Source organism: Phyllopteryx taeniolatus, chromosome 3 (assembly GCF_024500385.1).
Source record: "Phyllopteryx taeniolatus isolate TA_2022b chromosome 3, UOR_Ptae_1.2, whole genome shotgun sequence".
Taxonomy (NCBI): Eukaryota; Metazoa; Chordata; class Actinopteri; order Syngnathiformes; family Syngnathidae; genus Phyllopteryx; species Phyllopteryx taeniolatus.
The window spans coordinates 24,483,225-24,503,372 of record NC_084504.1 but is presented as its reverse complement, the minus strand read 5'-3'; the positions used below and the strand labels follow the sequence as shown (position 1 = coordinate 24,503,372).

The following is a 20,148-nucleotide window of genomic DNA, read 5'->3' as shown; positions in this document are numbered from 1 at the left end:
GTGGGCCTGGGGTTGGGGGGGAGCCCCATGAGTCAACCCAAGAGAAATGTGAATACCCACCACCCACCCTATTACTATGGTTACCAGGTCCACGACTGGCAACCATTATCCCTGTACCGTAATCGTGTGTGGTGGGGTCTCCTGCATTAAAATTGGGGAGACTGGCGGGGGTGAGGCGAGACAGTCACGGGGCAATGATGACCCGCAACCGTCACACCAGTATTCATAATTCAAATTATGTCCTTTTTTTAGGTCACCTTGTACTACAACAGAAAACTGCAAAAACGCATGGAACGCATACAGAAAGACAACAAAGATAATGTAGGAGAATGAGGGTCCCCTGTGATGACTTCTCAGCATGTGACTGTTTTTAACTGAGAGCAGACTAAGGGCTGCTGCAGCCAAGTAGAGACTCTGGATGACAATACTGCAGCGTCCAGAGCAAAGGCACAACAACAGGGTATGCTTACCTTAGCACGTGTGTTTCTTTTTGTCATTTGTAGCTTCGTATCCACCAAACAGCGGTTTATGTTTGAACCCAGGCTGACCAGGTACTATAAATTGTATCTGATTTTGCCAGCGGAAAAGCGTCAAAAGCAAGTCGGACCAAGCCGAGCCAAGTAGGCAGTGCCGAAAAGAGTGCAAGGGTGCTATGATTGGTTGCTACGCTGGAAAGACGCATGTGCTCCACAACACTGGATGCACATTAGCACTCAAGATGAAGCATACATAAGAATGCATGCTATGTGCATTAGGCGTGTGCTAGTAAATGCAAGCGTGAGCTTACAATGAAGCATCGTGTATCAGACCCATAGGGTAAATGGATCATGTTTGACAGAGTGGCTGTACTAAAGCCATCCATCCACACATGCTAATACCTACTCTGGTGAAATCTGCCCTCTGCATGTATGTGTGTGCTACAGGGGATACAAGTTAGGCAGAAAGAGATCATGATTTCCTATGTTACAAGAATAAAAACAGCAATACTATCTGCTTTAACTTTAAATAAATTAATACCAACATTCATTGAATTCTTATCATTGTCTCAAGTGAATTCATTGATTTTGTGGATGTTGTAGCAATCTGGCAGTTAAAATAAAAATAGCAATCTTTCTCCCTTCGGCAGACCTTCTGCCACATATCAGCTCATTAATATTTAAATTCATGTTGTCCTCTCCAAAGTTCCACACGGTCTTCCTCAAGGCAATCAGTGGTGGTGGTGGTGGTAAGCATGGAAAGTTTGCTCTTTTGGACTCAATTTGGGGCTTTGAATCTAAGGATGGAGCTGTTCCACCTTCCTCTTCAAAGGTCCTGCAGTGAGAGTGCCTGTAGCATTTACATTACATTTTACAGACCAAAGTACTACTAATTTAATTTAGTTTTATGCATTAATCATTCAGGGTTGTCCTAAACCAGTAATGTTAGTTAGTCACCTTAGGAAGACATTTTGGGACAATTGCATACTTCCATCTCACAATTGGAAGCAACACTTTGGGGAAAGCTCCTAAGCAAGGTCTATAAAAGCATGCTTGGATGACTTTGGTGTGGAAAAACTTGAGCCCCATCAAACACTTTTGGGGTGAACTTGAGATGGGGTCCTCTAAACCTCACAAATGCTTCCTCACGAGCTCACAATTTTCACTTCCTATAGGCAATGCCAATACTTTTGTCAATAGAGTCTATATGTTCCTTGAACAGTAGACTTGTCTTGTAATGTCTTGTATTTCCTCAAATAGTGAAATTATAGGAGAGCTTATACACTTGAAAAAAAAAAAAGTACTTAATTTTCAGTTGCACATGATTAAAAAGTCACAAGCTGACATGTTCTTCTCTTTTCCGCGAAAATAATCAAATAATACATGTTGGTTTAACACATTTTAATCATGTCCAACTGATGTACATGTTCCAATAAAGTAAATTTAAAGGAGTTTTTTTTCAGTGTAGAGAGAAGGCGCATGAAACGCAGTATACATCCTGACTAATGCGGCATAGCTGCTGTCCCACTTATGCCTACCATTAAGCTGCCTTGTGATCACAAACATAGAATTATTTACAGTTACGTTGACCATCACCAAGTTGAAAGCCAAATACAGGGCTATGTCAATTTACGAGGGTCCCAACATACAGAGGTTCGAGGCGTTTCTGATGACGCCTATAATTTGTGACAAATGCAAGAGAAGTCAGAGCCCCCCACTGGACGATGCCCGCCCCCATCTTTATACACGTACACACACGTCTTTGCATTTCATTACTTTTTAAACCTCCCACACAAATTCTATAATTCCTGCAAACATATGCAAAAGCATGACACACACACGCTGAGATTCAGTTACACGGACCTCATCCACAATCTGGACAGACACTAGACCCACCACGAGGGGAGGTGGATTTTAATTTAAATACAGACGTCTCCTCACAGACGCACGCTTGACATGCACTGACACACAGAACAGTCGAACTTCTAAAGTCGAAAGTCCATAAAGTGTAACAATTTGGAGTTCAACCAAAATGTTCTGGACAAATACGCCTCAAAAGTTAAACTAAACTTGGGAGTTCAAACCATCAAATCAACAGAGAGCTCACTAAACATCTAAAGCGGTGGTTCTCAAACCTTTTACACCAAGTACCATTAAAAAATCAGTTAGCTCTAAGTACCACCATCACGAGCGACACTATAGAACAGCAGTGTAGTAGTACTAAGTGTTCATCATAAACAAGGCATAGGATTCATTCCTAAACAGTGCATTTTATATTGTTGTATGCCACTATAACAATATGCCGCTTGAACATTAACACTGACCTTAACTTTAGGAAAGTACTTTTTTTTTTTTTTTTAATAAATGTGGAAAAACAAAAATTTCTAAATGATTAAATGAAAATGAAATGTACTTAAAAGTTAAATAAAACGGAATTGTACTTAACAAATGTACAAAAACCTCAATGTAAAAAAAAAAAAACCATTACAAACAGTTTGAACGTTTAGACATTATCTGTGAATGACTGATTTAAAGTGTTTTTTTTATTGTTGTTGTTTTTTTTTTTTTCATTATAAATGAATGATAAATTAATGAAAACTATGTAATGACAGCCATGGAACAGGAAATTGAACTGACTGTGACATAGCAAAGGATGTGTCTGCTCAGTAAATTTATGATCAAGACAATTAATTATATACACACAAGGTAATTTTACCAAACGAATGCTAACATATCCACCTAATTTACACATAACAGCAGCAATACCTCAGTATAAAATGACATTAGGTGACTGTACAGCTGTACAGTACAAACCTTACTTTTTCTATCTCCAGTATGTGTCTTCACAAGGTGAATAGTTTCATCTCTTTGTATTTTACTGTTCTTTGTACACTTGCATTAGAGTTTGTAATATTTACGTTACAAACAACATTACCCATACTGTAAAAAGGCTTTTTTTGTTGAATTCCTTTTAACATTATTTCCTCTTGGGAAAACTCTTGAATTTAGAACTGTACGTACCTGTAAGGAGAATGCCCGGAGCGCCGGGATGGGAATGAGGGCAGCCATGAAGAAGGCGGTGACGTTGCTGATGGAGGTGAGCGCCACGCTGGCCCCGGTCCTCTTCAGACACTCGCCTGTGCGGTCCTGTGCCAGACGAGACGAGGAAATGACTTATCGCCTTATTGATGTTACTGTAGCCACAGGCAAACGGAGACGGAGGAGCATTATCATGGCACTGATGCTGACTGACAGTGATTGCAGCCAGCTCAAGTGCTATTAGGTTTTACAAGAGAGGGAGAATATAACAAGCTGCTATCTCTCAAAGCACATCACTGTGTAAATGATGATTGTTGGGCAACTTTGAATTTTTTTTCCCATATTTTACTTCCTCTTAAAACGCACACGGATAAGCATCAGGTTTGGCGGCAACTGTGTGAAGATTTGAGAACGTGCGGGACCACACAGGGAATGTCTGCATGCAGGCGTGTTTGTGCATGTGTGTGCGTGTGTGAGCAAGAGAAAGAGACAGGCAAGATCAGGTTCAGCTCTGTTTAGTTTTCATCTCCTCAAAGGAAGCTGGAGGTTGACGGAGAGCAGGAGACAACAAAAACAAGCAAATGCATGCCTGTTTCCCCCCGGAGGGTAGATTAAATGATCACACAAAAACACGCGTCCACACACTTTGATGCAGAAAGTCAATCTGATGCAGTGCAAACTGTAAACTTGACATTATACAAATCTGCAATGACCAAGTTATGACCCTACTTCTTATTAACATGATCAGCCACATTTTCACAATGCTAATGCTATCAAGTTAGCACCAACGGAGGGCAACCCAACTTCATAAAAGAACGGAAATAAAAGCAATTAGATGTAAGCATCTAGACATGCCAACCCCGATCATCATTTCGCAGGAACATTCTGGATATTTTGTCAGGAACATTTTGATTTTGTCAAGAATATTTGCATGTCAGCTAAAACAAACACGCATCACCAGTAAAACTCCAAACAACACTCATATTTTCTTTACATTTTTATTATATTACTTTATGTACTATGTATGTATCAATTTGTACTGGAGCATGTGTAACAATGGACATCAATTGTACAATACAAATGCTCTTCAAAATGATCTCTGAAAAACTAAACAATAAAAAATATTTTGAGAAAAAACCCTCAACAGTCTATTCTGCAATCAGTCTATTGATGTACTTTTAATCTTAGACGTCCCCTCCTCTTGGTTGGCATACGTGACAATTTATTACTTCATTTCTGTTTTTTCGGACTGTCTTGTGTGTGGCTGTGTATTATATTTTCTCTCTAGGCATACTCTTGCACATACTTATTAATTTGCTGTTCATTGTTCATTACTCTCCGCTGTACTGAACGCGGTTGCAGCGAGACTTCAGTGAAAATTGTACTGGAGCACCAATCAGTTATTCCAGTGTTTCGTGACTACATTTAACGATAATTTAGCGCCGGTTTAGCATGGCTTAGCATGTCTTCTGTTAATCACAATTCGTTCTCCTTTCGTGATAATGATACTTGTTAGAATTGTCGCTTATTTGCTGCCATGAACGTGACGATTAGTAACTTTTTAGAGGAGGGGTGTGTTAAGGCCTCTTGCCGACAACGTCCACATTGCATCACGTGACCGACGAATTGGCCCGCGCGGCCCTTCTGCGTAGCTTGAAGCGCACACGGCAAAAATAGTTGCTGCACGTTGAACGCCGCGGAGATCATCTCACGTGATTGGTCCGTTTTAGTCACATGCTGTGATGATGTACTCAGCGTGCCCCTTGGTTCTACATACCATCTACGCCGCCGCCTTCTCGATCGATTTCGCAGCATAATTAAACGTATCATCTGGTCATCTCGGTCCATTCGTTCTAGCAGACATTGCTCCACGGTCGCCCAAAAAATGCAGAGGAAACTCCACCCTGTGGTGTGCCAGCCAATACCAGCCGTAGCGACACCCCGACTTGGAGGTGAACTGCAGTGCATTTTCAAAACTGAGCGCCTGGGTTGCGCTCGAGTATAAAGGCAAACTATGCGCGGGATAGCCGCAGTGACGTCAGTGCGGTCGCCATCCGCGCGAGTATAAAGAAGTCTTTAGCCACACTAAATAGCCGGCTGCAGAACTGCGGGCTTAAAGCTAGTGTTTTACACAGAGGAAAATGCAATGATATATATCATCAACAAACGGCGCAATTGTTTTGTAGAGTCCAAATCAGCCAATCACTTGCATGTCGTCTCCAGAATATTTTCAACGTCCCGGTAACAGCAGAAAACATTGCAACTGCCCGTCACAAAATACGGCCAAACCGTAACACTTTACATCTCTGGGCATTCCACAATCAAATATATAAAGTTCAACACCACAGGGTAGCAGAAGCGACTCAAGCAAGTGTCAATTGATAAACTTCACACCCTTGTCCCTGCTTTTCACTATTCCCTTTCACACAGCCGCAATCAAGCTTGTGATATTACTGCTTGCTTGCTTGGTGTAGGTGCTGTTCACACAGAACAGTGACTCAGGGAAAAAGGTAGAAAATGGATTATTTTAATAAGCGGTGTGAAAGGAGCTAATGATCACAAATAAAGTGGTGCACCAGTGCCGTAACAGAAGACCTGCCAGGTAAAAGCAAAGATCTTCCTGGCAGGTCTTCCTCCGCTTTTGCCTTGCACACAGAAACCAACAAAATGGGACATTGCTATTATTGTATGCACTTTCACACAGTGACACAGCATCTTGACGATTGTTTTCAACACGACGACGTGAAAAAAGTGAGAAAAATACTTCAATACTTCATACTAGAGTCGTCGACCATTCCATGTCCGGGAGAATGGTAGGTATACAGAAGAGCAAAACAGGGAAAAAAGGAGGTACATTTGTTGTTGTTTTTCCAGTGCAAAGTATTTTGGCTGTACGAGAGCAGGAGACGTTTGGATGTTTTCGACTTACCTCAAATGGGATCCTCTTGTTCTGTCCCGTCTCACTGAAGGCGTGAGCGAGAAGAAAGATGTCGTCCACACCCACACCTAGTGCCAGAAATGGCAGCACCTGGAGCCCAACAACACTTTATGGTAAGTAGAACAAATGAGCGTCTTTTTCAGTCTATAGCAGGGGTAGGCTCCAATGAGCAGTTACATTATCAAGAGTGCTGTAATATTTAATTTAGCATTTTTTTCCCCCCTAAAACTGGTGGGGAAAACAATTCTCATTAACTTCATGAAATTTGTTCATTAATTTATTGTAAATAGTAAAATAAAAATATTTGAAAAAGAACATTTTACGTGTAACATATGTATTTAATAAAAAATGGTTAATTCATTATAATACAATTATTTCTAATAAAATAAATAATTATTATTACAACTATGTTACATATTCTTTTTTTTTTTACCTTATCTACAAATCACTGGGCCTACCTGTCCCTTTTAAAAATCAAATGTAGCCCTTGAGCATAAAAGTGCGCCCAACCCTGATCTATAGTGATCTAACACATGATGACGTATTACCTGTGTGGTGGCGGCATTGAAGGTGATGCCCAGTAGAGAGCAGAGGCCGAGGCCCGCCGCCACTGACAGAGTCACCAGCAGAACGCCCGCCAACCCGACGGCCCCCTGAGATTTGGCGCAGTCCCACCGCAGCATGGTCAGACACGCGTACGCCAGCTGGGGATGCCATAATGAAGATGACACATAAGGGAATACAATACTCTCGTCAGGATATGGTCGGATGGTCGCCTTCTCTACCATCAGCAAGTAGCCGCTGGCCACTCGAATGACGCTGATGTCGGAGAAGGACTTGAGAATGTCCTCCAGGGTGGTGGTGGTGAAGGACAAGACCTTCTGGGACGAGTTAGCTGCCACACTCTGTAACACAGCCTGAAATAAGATTTTAAAAAAGACCCAAATGGAAATTAGAATACAATTAGTGGTGTTTATTTGGTTATAATGCAACAAAGAAAACAAATCGGGTCCATGTAAACTGTAACTGAGATAGGAGAATCCTGAATCCAGACTAGAATTTATTTAAGACTCCAAACTGTCCATATGTGTGAATGTGAACGTTTGTCTATATGTGCCCAGCAATTGGCAGCAACCAGTTCTCTCAGCCGAAAGACAGATTAGGGGTTCATCTCACCCGCGCCCCTAATGAGGACAAGCGCTCGATGTACAAAGTGGATAGATGACAATCAACTCTACACAATCGAACAAATACTAATAGGTAGTGTGACTAAGTAACGTAATCACCTTTACTATGGTACTGGTATAGTCCAGCATGGTGCAAAATTGAACAGACATACTCTATCGCTGTATAATTCATGTCTTTATAAAATTGCCTCAAACATACCACCTGTTACTTACTAAATGTCTCGCCTTAAATTACTTTATATAGAAGGTGCACTTCTATATAAAACAGTGCAGAGGGAAATCGGGCTTCAATGAACGATTATTTGAATGATTGATTAATCTGTCGATAATTTTTGGGATTCATTGATGACTCAAAAATCATTTTTTAAATTTCTATCCCTTTATTAAAAACAGGACATTATTGCAAATTGACGGTGTGGGAATTATACAAACCTAAATTTGGATTCAATTACTGGTTCGGTCTGTAACATGTCAGAAAAAAGGCAAAAACAATGACCATAGTTTTCCAAAGTAAAAGCAGATGTTCGCAAATGTCTTATTTGGATTAAATGCAAAGATGATCAAAGATAATAAGTCTGTTTTCATGCAGGACTACAGAAATGTTGAGAGGCTAAAAATTCAAGGATTTGGACAATTTGAAGTTAATCAAGGTCTCTAAATGATTTATCGATAAGTTGTTGACTCATTTGATAATCAATTAGTTGTTGATTAATTGATTCATTGCTGAACCTCTTGAAGGAACAATTAGTTCCATTTTATTTTTCTATTATCAACCAGGAACCAGGAATTTAAAAAAGCCAATCCAAATAGAAACTGCTAATGAACACATTCTATTCCAGTTGCAAGTTTAAAAAAGACCTCCTCTCAAATAGAAGCCTTACTTCAAATAAAGCCTAGTGACTTCTACAGTTAGGTAAATAAACTCCCTAGGCCACTAATTCAGGTGTGTCGGAAAAATCCAGACAGAATATCGCTCACAAAAACAAGCAAATCAGGGAAAGACCCATATAGAAAAAAACCTAAACTCCTGGGGGGAGGTAATCAGGTCTGTGTAACCATTATAAAATTGTTTTTGTAAGACCAGTACCATGATCCAGCTTCTCCCCGTCTTCCTATCTGTGTGCAGACAGATGTCTTCGACATTGACTTGCAGTTACACACATTCTCACACAAATACTCTTACTCACACACACAGACGCACCTTCACCCACGTGTGCATCTTGCAGGCACGCCCAATGCCACACATTTGAACGCAGATGCAATGCAGCACGACGCCGGCAGCTTGTACTACAACCGTTGATAAAAAAATATATATATATACAGTCATTGAACAAATGATCTTTTTCTGTGGCAGCACCCAAGGGCCCCCAAGATGAATGGTGCGCACACATGCACACACCGAGGTCACGGAGTGTCAAACAGGGGTTTGGTGTGGGGTGGGAGGGATGAGATGATGTCACACGTGAGCCACCAATGGGGCCACAGCTGGGAAAGTGATTCTATGTGAGATCCAAATGCTCCTAATGTATTCCAGACATGTCCAGTTTACTACTATACAATACTTTATGCCTTTCTACCCACTAGTACCATCTACCACATACCAAAAGGGAGCCTAGCATCCACTAGGGGCCCTTTGCATGCATGCTCAAATGCTATCCTGCTAGTGATTTATTGTAATGTTATTGAGGATTTACAGGAGATTTTTATTCCCTTGTCCAGCTTGCGTACCTCAGAATATCTCCTCTGCCAGGCCTCCAGTATAGCCGCGGCCTTTTCCTCATTCCAGTTGATGTGGGAAACCTCCTCGTAGCCCCTGAAGTGCTCAAACATCTGCTTGGGAGTCATCAGCTGGAACATGGTCTGTAAGGCCTGAGCGCTGGAGGGAGAAGAGACATTCATATTTATGGAAGAAGAACACAACAAAGAGAGTTTTTTTTCTTCATTTATTGGGAAAGAGAAAAAACAAAACTGCGAACAGACATGATTGGGACACCTGGCCATTCATACCAAAAGACGTTTTTCCAAAACAAACGTATCCCAGTATGCCCAGTATGGACCTTGATTAGGCACGAACTAAGGCATATAGCACAAACACCGATTTGATAATTACAATGTATCTGCAGGTATAATGAAGATGAATGTAAGAATTTTAAGGCCACTTTCATCAAAGTTAAGACCTCTAATAGGAGTGGATGATATCACAATATTTGAATAAATTACATATTATGTACTTATTCAACACCAACAAAAATTGTAATTATTATTTTTCTTGTCAGCTGGTTCAACAATACTGTATTTGGCGGAACACAAATATGTTACGCTAAAATGTAAGTCGTTACAGTCGCCGCAATATTGTTAATTGGGTTTGTGGACCTTTGATTGGCAGAAGTGTAATTTTTAAGTATAGTTAAAAAATTAATTGTGGAATATCTACCTCTATTTTATATTTTTAAGAATTTGCAGAAACCCTGTAATCACCTCATTATGAGCTACGCCCAAATACATTTGTCCTTTTGGTACAGGGGCATAGCAACAAGTGCTATTACTCTTCAGCAGTAATAAAATAATATAAAAGTTCTCAAAAATGTTAATGTCAGTTCAGTTAAAGCAAGTATCACAATTTTAATACACTACGTTTTGTGCATTCTTACTGCCCTTACATATACTGTACTTACATCTACAAACTTAGTGTACACAAGAGACTGTGTACATAAAGCAGGTCTCCTCCATATGACCTGATTTGTCTTGCTGCTTGCTTTGGAATGAGGTCTGTGTTGCTAAAAATGTGGTATATTTGGATAAACGGGCCAGGCCATAGATCATGGTGCGCAAATGTACTGTATCTATGTAAAGTATGTGTGTCTGTGTATGTACAGCATCCATGCAGAGTAGTCTGTGCTGAAAGGGAGCAGCTGGAACTGGAAGACTTCACTGGAATCTGCTAATGGCTGCAAGATTTACAGTGCATGTAAACGCGCACGCACGCACACATGCGCGCACACGCACGCACGCACGCATACGACATTTCAGAATGGATTTTAAAAGAACAGAAAACACACACTCCTTCCAGAATAAGCTCAGTGCAGATCTTGTTGGATATGTTACCTGAGCAGAGGTCCGCTACCGTTCTTGGTGGTACCACCGACAATCAGCTCCTCCTGCCAGTGCATGTACTTCCTGGACAGGCCGTGGCAGCCGCCGCTCAGGGCCCACGCCACATCTAAAGGCTTTTGGCGCGATAAAACCAAAATGAGACGAGAAAATAAACTGTCAACAGCTACGCTCCAAAATCCTTCGTTGAGCCCAAAGAAAAAAAATACCAACCTTGGTGGAGTTCTTGTTGGGGGCAGTGAGGGGACAGTCGGGGTCGGCGGGGTTCAGGCAGGGTCGGTCCATGTAGCCGTGGCCAACGTCGGCCTTTTCCAACATGTCCTCAAAGCTGTCCACAGGAAAGTGTGCCAGCCGCAGATCCTCGAGGAAGTCCTTGGGGTCAAAATTGATCCACTGCAAAGGGTCTTTACCTCTGTGTCAAGGTATGCAGATGCAGCATGAACACCTTTTCTTTTGCTTCATTCTAATCTTCCATAAAACTGTTTTTCTATTTACAAGGGACACTTCTGTAATGGTCCCTACCAACCAGTCAACCCTGAGGACAAGTGCTATAGAATATGGATCGATGGATGGGTAATGTTCCTAGGATTGACTGAAGTTAAATAAATGTTGATAATGAAGAAGTCAGATAGAGACAATAATGTCACTCGGTAGAGCAGAGAACTCCTGCAAATCCAAACTGTGTGAAAAATGAAACTAGTGAAAAAACAAAATCGTAGAATGCTGTGTTAGTTTCTGCGAGTCCAATTGTTAGACAGCAGGAAACTTCTTCATGGATATCGATGTAACAGTAATACCTTGCAAATGGTTGGATGGTGCAGTTTTGAAACCAGGTTTAAAATGTATTATTCACAAAACAGTGCAAATTCTTTTGAAATAAGACCAAATTAATGCAATGGGTTCTTCCTTGGACTGTTTGTCACCGTTGACAAGGTTTTATGGAAAGCCATTGTCGTTTTTTGCTGTTCTGAAACTAAATAACTAACCTATACTGATCTAGATGATGATGAAGCAGCATGTGGCTCATTATCAAAGGTTTCTTTTGAACGCTCATTCCAAGTAACTATAACAATTAAAAGAAGTTTTGTAGAGATATGTTGAGAAATTATGACGTTAAATTGTTTTACTCTAATTTGAAGGCATTTTTTGCTTTACCAGATTTTCCATAGGCGATATCACACAAAAACAGTCCCACCCCCCAAAAGAAATTATTTTCCCGATAGAATAACAACATTTTTCCGGAGCCCATCATTGGATTTTTTTAAATTCATGGTTCGAAGTGGCCATTCCAACCAGACTTAGCTTTTTGACAGACTGTCATTTTGGACAAATTTTGTCAGGTTGCAACTATGAATACCCTGTGACTGACTAGCTACCAGTCCATATGGGTAGAAGCAAGACCGCAGCTGTCATGTTAGTCAGGAGACCTTGCATACTGTATTCTATGAATTTTCCCTGTTCAATTGCTCCTATTTCTAGCAGAAATACTGTAAACTAGAGGGGTAACTTGGTGGTCTTGGGTGTTTCCCAGTGTTCATTGCCGTAAAAATATTTCCACAACATGGGCCAAAATGTTTGGAAGCAACATGAATTTTTGCAAATGCTGCAGCTTTGCAAGTAAGGCATTCAAAACAGTCAGAGTTGAAGGGAGACCAGGCAATATCAGGAGTAAAGGCAGACAATTAGAAAAGACTGGATTGCTTGAGCAATACACATACTACTGCTGCATTGAGAATAATGAAAACGTTTGCAAGAAGGGAGCTTGACTGATTTATTTCATCAATCATGTCTTAAATACGCCAGAAATACAAAAGTGAGTAGGAGAATTGTGTTGTCCTTTACATGTGTTCATGTAAAGGAATAATTTTCTATTATTGACAGCAAAGAGGATCTCCCAGTGCCAGGGTCGGAATCCTGCTCCAAGCATTCCTTGTCCCCTCTAAGCTCTTCTTGCCTCACACATTCCAGCCTAAATCTCTCTTTCTCCCTCTGTCATTCAGAGCACATTGTATGTGCTTAACCAGGCTTGGGTTATTATTCTCATCCTCCCAACCAGAACATAGTAAGAACTTCATCTACCGCTTTGCACCAAAAGGACAAATCGAAGCATTGCGCACGTAGATCGATAGGCAACAAGCACTTAAGCTAACTCCACTTGAGCCAGTGACACAAACACAAAGAAATACACACATGTACATGCATTGGAAACACACAGATGCAGGGGAAAAGTATTACTGTAGCAGCAGGCCATTAGCAACAGAAAGGGCAGACAATGATGTGAGGCCCAGGGCTGAAGAGAAACGATCGCCAGCGATACGCATGCCAGCAACCACTACAATAGAGCCTTCAGATGGGACAAATTCAAGACACACACACAGACACAGACACACACACACACGCATGCACAAGCACACACACATGCAAACACACTCTTGTAGAGTCTGATGGTTGGGTTGAGTGTGTCTGGGAAGCACACACAAAAGATAGAAAAACAAGATTCAGAGATCCACATCTCCTCCTGACTGTCTTGTAAACAGACTGTGTTATATTGCTGCCATGACAACAATTTCAAGATGGGTGCCTATCCCAGCTGACTCAGGGCTAAAGGTGGACTATAGCTCAGACTGATTGCCAGTCAATTGCAGGCAACTGTGAATCGAACATTGAATGTAATGGCAGCTGGACCAAAGGCAGCTATGCCGCCTTGCATTTAGCATGCTCTAACGTCAAAACCACTAACCAGCTTCCACTAAGCAGTAACCCATAAACTGTCTTACACCATTGGCTGGGTAGCGATTTCTGTATGTAAATATGTGACATCATTGCAGTGCAACACAGTTTAACCCCAGCAATAAATTTGGTGCAACACAAATCTATGTGCTGACATTATCCATAAAACAATAGACATAAGGTTTAGACTCCTTTCACTTGTAATAAAGTATAGTGATTCACATAGCTAGCATGGGATTGCGTTGGTTATTACTGTCTGACTGTCACTGCTTTTGCCGCATGAGATCCACAACAGAAGAGCTCACACAGAAGAGCTCACGCCTGTACCTTTCACACAGAGCCCAACAAAGGCCGGATATTGCCGCAGCTGTGTACACTCTCACACAGTGACACGGCATCCCCCAATTGGACTAATTCGATAATTATGCCAGCGTCTGGTGTGAGTTATGAAATTCATGTCAGACAGCGGCAATTGCTTTCAACACATTGACGAGAGAAGTGGATGTCACATCTCCGTCCCAGCATTGTGGAATTACCTTCCACACATGATAATGGAAAGTATAGGCACCATACCAAAGTGAACCAAACTGTATTGCTTGGTGGAAACAAGCATCCACTCTGTGCACACCTAATTCTCGATCAGTTTGGCCAGTTTGGAAGCAAGGCGACCGACTTAAGATCGCATTAAGCATAAAGAAGGTTGAGATTACTTACGGTAAATAGACCATCCCAGACTGGAGCTTAGCTCCCTCCCAGAAACAGTCAAGAGGCGTGATGATGAGACAGGGGTGAAGTTTTTCTATGATCTGATCACAAACATGCACACAGGTTAATGTCATCTTAAACTGAGAACAGATTTAGAATTAGACATTCATTTCAGGGTTGTTGACTCTTTATTCAGCTTTCATAATGTTAAACGAACACCTGTGTGGCAGATCCAACCAATACTGACCATTATCATCTTTGTAAAGTCACAATTTTTTATATAACTTCTTGGTGAGTTTAAGCTTCAGGTATAATGGAGTACCAGAGGTCATTTCTATTGTTTTGAGAAGGGCGGTCTTACACTTAATTTTTGCATCATACTTCATCTGCTCTTATTTCATGTCTTGAATGGCATTTGCAGTATTTGCAGAGCGAAGACCTTATTTCTCATCTCACCTGATCCATAAAATGTGTTTCCGTGACTAGTTCTCCTGATTTGTAGCATAAATGTTCCAATTTCCATTGTCTGCAAAAAAAGTTGAAATGAAACTTAGTCATCTCACTTAAAACATTTAAAGTTAGTAATGTATATAGGTAAAGTTTTTCAGAATTTTGAATGGGTGGGAATGGTGACATATGGACATTTACCGGTTGTAAAGGTAAACATGAACTCTACTGGCTCGCATGGCTGACTCCAGGTGCTGCAGCAGCGCGTCCACCGTCAGCACGCTAGCTCCCTCCTGGCGTGGCGTCTGGATCATGAGCTGAGGGTTGAACATGGCCTCTTCACCGATCTTCTGCCGAGTGTACTTCAGTTCCTGGTTTACACGCCCACCCACTGCCGGGAAAAGATATGGACGTTAAAAACTAATCTTTACAAAACATACATTTATGGTATTTTTTTACATTGTAAGCTCGAAAAAGTTTGATGGGACATGCTGTACGCAGGGATAGATGTTCTTTTGAAACAAGTCAAACACAGATAAGATTTAGTATTAGTTATAAAAGAAGTAGTAAAGGAAAAGTAGAAAACAGTCTGCTTCTCTGCAGGGAGTTTGCCTTCAAAGTGTTCAGTGTTTTTTTGTTTGTTTGTTTTTTGTTGGGTTTTTTTCTGGCCCAACAGAGGGAATTGTATTTGAGGTGGTTCAACTGATATACTTAATATGGCGTGAAACTGAATTAATAACATAAGAAACCAACTCGACCAATTATCTTGTGGTCTGGGATGCGTTGAGACTGCTAAGAAAATGGTTGGGAACAACAATCTTCAATGTTAAAACTGTCCAATATTTACGATAGGAAATAGTATGGTCCACACCAAGTTTGTCCAAGCCACGCACTCCATGATTGTGACGTGAAACAGAATGATGGCCAATTAGGAAGAATCCTAAAGTTTTTCACCACAATAAGAAATACATTAATAAGAAGAGTTTGTAACAGAAATCAAGATATCCGCTAAGCTAAGAGTTATCCTAGCTTCTTCTATTTCTTGTTGTATTACTTTTCTTGTTTGTAATTCTGGCAGTCTGGATACCTTGTGGCACCGTACTGCAGGTCAGCCTTGAGACTACAACAGGCATCTGGTTTGGGGTAGGACACTCTTGAGTGTTGGCGCAGTACATGTGCGGGATCCCTCATTTTAAAAATGAATTAAGATCTTAAAAATCGGTTAGGACGGTTAGGTATAACGCTTATTACATGGTGACTGACGGTCAGGACTTGGACACCACGAACAAGGCATCAATCATTTTTCATACTGCTCTTGTATCGGCTTGTTTAGATTAGACCTAACAAAGTGACCAGTGAGTGCGCAGTGCGTGCACAAAAGCCACAGATTGCAGGGCTCACACACATCGTGACAGCGCGTGCTGCAACATCTGTGCAAGCGGGGAAATGATCCTTTGTAGTCGGTGCAGGGTAAAGCCACAGTCATGTACGCCTGGCCTCAATGTTATCACACTTGTATCTTCAACAACAGCACTTAGGGTACAGCCAGCCGACGAGCAAATCCAAATTCAAAGCTTCCACTCAAATGCGCTGCGCCAGACGACGTGCACTGAATACTGTATGTGTGTGATAAAGAGGGTGGCTCTCTTCCAGCTTCTGCGCCCAGTATCATGGTGTGACTAAGCCCTGTGCGTGCGCCCTCAGCTCTCAGCTCACACGGGCTACAAAAGCTGCCTTTCAGCTCCTTCCGCTGGCCGCCTCCTCCACGGAACGGCCAAGCCGCCTTGGCAATGCCTCTCGCACAAACAACCACGGATGGACAAACGCATGCGACCGCACTCGTGCAAACAGGTCCGGAGTCTCATTTCTAGAGGAATGCAACACCCCATGGGAAGAAGTAGGCTAAAACGCTTACTTACAGACAAACCGGCTTTATGATTGTGCATTAATCACTGAAGGATTATGAAAAATGTATGACAGATAAACAACTGACAACACAGTAACAAGGTAAAGAGAATGACATTCAGTCCTGATTTGGACCAGCACCAAATTGAAAACCTTCATAGCTACCCAACTCCTTCAATAAGCTGGAATTTAGGCACCAGGATCCGTGCATTAATTATTCAGAAGTGTAACATGGTCTCACAGCCGTGCAGCAAATACAAACGTAACTTCGCCTCAAACAGATGCTGATCTCCAAACATGGAGCCACTAGCTAGCTGTACTAAACTTTACTGTAGCCATGTTTCCCCGAAGTGCACCAATTTGGTTAGCATTAAAGAAAATATTCTAAAACATATCACCATGGTCTCACAGCCGTACAGCAAGTGTTAATGTAACTTGGCCTCAAATAGATGCCTTCTCCCCATATCATGGTGCCAATAGGTAGCTAAAGTATAATAACCATTATTGTAGTAACTTCACCACAAAGCGGTCCAATTTGGTTATCATCAAACAAAATACACATCAGAATGGTCTCACAGCCCTGCGGCCAGTGCAAATGTAACTTTGCCTCAAATGCTGTAGATGCTTTTCCTCCATATCACGGTGGTACTTGGCAGCCATGATAACATTTACTGTAGCCATCTTTCCACAATGTTGTTCAGTTTGGTTAGCATCAAAGAATGCACATCAGCATGGTCTCATAGCCATGCAGCAAAAGCAAATGTAACATCACCTCAAATAGATGCCTCCCTCCCTCCCTCCCTCGTTTTATGGTGCCATTAGATAGCTCTAATTACCTTTGTAGCCATTTTTCCACAAAAAAATTGTCTCATGGCCATGCACCAAGACTCAGCAAGCTAGCAATTAAACAAACACCCAAAAATATTACCTCTGCTCCAGAAGTAGCAACTCACTTTGAACCCCGACCTCTGCCATTGGCCGAACGATACCAATCAGTTCAGATTTGTACGCAGTCATTAATAAATCATTTGTACATAACACAGTAATTAAAAGATGAAACCTTTCTGTCTAAGTTGCTTCCATACAATCAAGCTGGGATCTGTGCATATCTGCATAGATGGTGCACCTAGTCTGTGTGAAAAATGTGTAACATTTTATGATGTCTTAACCCAATTTAACAATGCATCTTGTTCGGTGCAAGAAGGCATAGATTGAATAAAGTTAAACATAAGCATGCTTGTTCTGCTGGGGCCGGACCACCCAGAGATGAGGCGGGGGGAGTGGGGAGCCATGTCTTGGGGCATAAGGAAAACATTCTTGATTTCTTTTTATTCCCTGAACCACGAGCAGCATTCCCATCTGATCGCATGTTTGTAACACTCCTCATTAATAGCAGGCCACGTCTAAGAGGAGCGACATGTGGCGACATAACAACAGTCCTCCTTCCCTCCAAAAAAAGGAGCATGCATGGAAGTGATTTGGAGACAGTGCACTAGCAGGCCAGCCTGTCTGATATACTCAACACTCACGAGTTAAAGTTGCCCCCACCCAGGCTCTGTTCAAGTCCACTGCAAAGAGCAAATTGCACGAATGTGGGAAGTGGCGCATCCTATTTCGTCATCTTCTGGGATGAGGTGGTGGTGAGGATGTCACCCAAAGTCGTCGGAACCACCGATTGGATAACTTAAACAAATGTAGTCGCCGGACAGGAAACAGCACATTACGGACTCGGGCTTGGAGAATTCCTCACTTCACGAGGTTACAGCCTTTTTGGGGTCAACACTTACACAGCCTCGGGGTGAAATTAACACCCCAGCTGGACTAGGAAAATGTGTGTGTGTGTGTGTGTGTGTGTGTGTGCGTGTACACACAGCTGTGTTTCCTCAATGACACATATTCTCATATTCCGTCTCCTCAGAAAACTGCTTGACCCTGATGTGTGGCGGCATCTGAAATGTGTCCCTGACTTTCAACGACTTCCTGTGCCATCTCCATTTCTCACTTCCTCCCTTAGTGGGGCCTCCCTACACTAACACTATTGCACACATTTTCATTGGTTTGCAAATGATGCCCTTAAATGATGTTACCAAAAAGAGCAGCGGTTCCCAACCTTTTCAGTGACCCTTAAAGTAATTAATGATCAACTTCAAACATCAGCTACACAATACTGTTTACCTGACAAGTTCTAAAAAAAAAAAAAAAAGTCATTCTGTCCTATAAACTATCAGGTAGGTCAGTGTCACAACCTTTATTGGACAAAGGTACATATTATAAATTTAAAAAAATCTTACAGGACACTAGCAAACGTAAATGTCACAATAGGTATATATATTGGAATAATGATGTCTCAATTTACTAAGAATTTTACTTTCTCAGTGTGAATTTTGGGCCTATTTCGTTATCATTATGTTGGTTAACTGGTAACCAGTGGATACACCGCTTAATTGTACCTTCTGCCATGCAGTGAAAGAGCATTTAATTGTTTTGCCACTATATGTCGCTGGCATAAATAGATGATCAATGCTACATTAGTGATGGTAGCCTAAATATGTACATAAGTCGTACAAGGTCTATCACTATCCCACACTAAAGCAGTAGTAAAGTCATAATTACAGTAAATATTTGTATGAAAGCCACTTGTTGGCCTTTAATATCCATCCATCCATTTTCTGAGCCGCTTCTCCTCACTTGGGTCGCGGGCGTGCTGGAGCCTATCCCAGCAAACATCAGGCAGGAGGCGGGATACACCCTGAACTGGTTGCCAGCCAATCGTAGGACACATACAAACAAAAAAACATTCGCACATTCACACCTACGGGCAATTTAGAGTTGTCAATTAACCTACTATGCATGTTTTGGGGATGTGGGAGGAAACCAGGAGTGCCTGGAGAAAACCCATGCAGGCACGGGGAGGCGGGGCCGGGGATTGAACCCCGGTCCTCAGAACTGTGAGGCAGACGCTCTAATCTGTCGTCCACCCTTCCGCCTGGCCTTTGATATAAAACAATAAAATAAAAACAGTAAGAACTGTGGTAACTGAGGGTGACTTTTGTGCTTCGTGACGACATACAGTATTCTTAGGCCAAGGCGCAAACTATTTCATTGCGGGCCGTTTGTAACCTTGAAACGTTGTATGTTGAGGACCCCTATAGTTGATGAAAAACATACCTTATATATACACTGTATGAGCAAAGGTACTGAGACACCCAATATCAATTATGGCTCTGACAAGATCATTCTTAATTCTGCAGCTGAGCAAGACAATTATATACTTCCAACTTTATGGAAAGAGTTTGGGGAAGGCTATCCATAAGGTCCAAAACCGCATGCTTGATGAGTTTGGTGTGGAAGAACAAGGCCAATCAAAGACTTTTAAGATTAATGGACAAAAACAATTCCCACAGACAAACTCCAACAGCTTGTAGAAAGTCTTCCCAAAAGTTGCAAAGTGCATATTTTCTTCCATTCTCGTTTTCTGAGGGTGAGATGGCCAGGTGCGATGCCTCAATACATTTGTCCATAATGTGTACATCTGCAATAAATTTTGGAGCAAATATAACCAGGCAGTCCTCAAATAGATCCTCTAAAAGTGTTAGATGAGCGAGGAGAA

At 41.6% G+C, this 20,148-nt stretch overlaps 1 protein-coding gene across 6 annotated transcripts in view; it reads right to left on the bottom strand.

Annotated features, from left to right (window-relative positions):
* The window catches only part of ptch1 (patched 1), a 72,618-nt gene that overhangs the window by 33,599 nt on the left and 18,871 nt on the right, over positions 1 to 20,148 (bottom strand). For 3 of the 6 annotated variants that reach the window (XR_009787762.1, XM_061767813.1, XM_061767812.1), the window contains exons 3-12: positions 14,835 to 15,024; positions 14,643 to 14,712; positions 14,196 to 14,287; positions 10,965 to 11,163; positions 10,746 to 10,867; positions 9,369 to 9,516; positions 7,239 to 7,370; positions 7,002 to 7,157; positions 6,445 to 6,543; positions 3,498 to 3,623 (exon numbers count right to left, since the gene is read on the bottom strand). Coding sequence is in view for 4 of the 6 variants with exons in the window: in XM_061767813.1 (XP_061623797.1) it covers positions 3,498 to 3,623; positions 6,445 to 6,543; positions 7,002 to 7,157; positions 7,239 to 7,370; positions 9,369 to 9,516; positions 10,746 to 10,867; positions 10,965 to 11,163; positions 14,196 to 14,287; positions 14,643 to 14,712; positions 14,835 to 15,024 (1,334 nt within the window). In the remaining 2 variants the exon portion in view is untranslated. Of the gene's footprint in view, positions 1 to 3,497; positions 3,624 to 6,026; positions 6,294 to 6,444; positions 6,544 to 7,001; positions 7,158 to 7,238; positions 7,371 to 9,368; positions 9,517 to 10,745; positions 10,868 to 10,964; positions 13,215 to 14,195; positions 14,288 to 14,642; positions 14,713 to 14,834; positions 15,025 to 20,148 lie in introns of those variants that run through there. The other 3 variants (XR_009787763.1, XM_061767814.1, XM_061767815.1) reach the window with 3 other exon arrangements.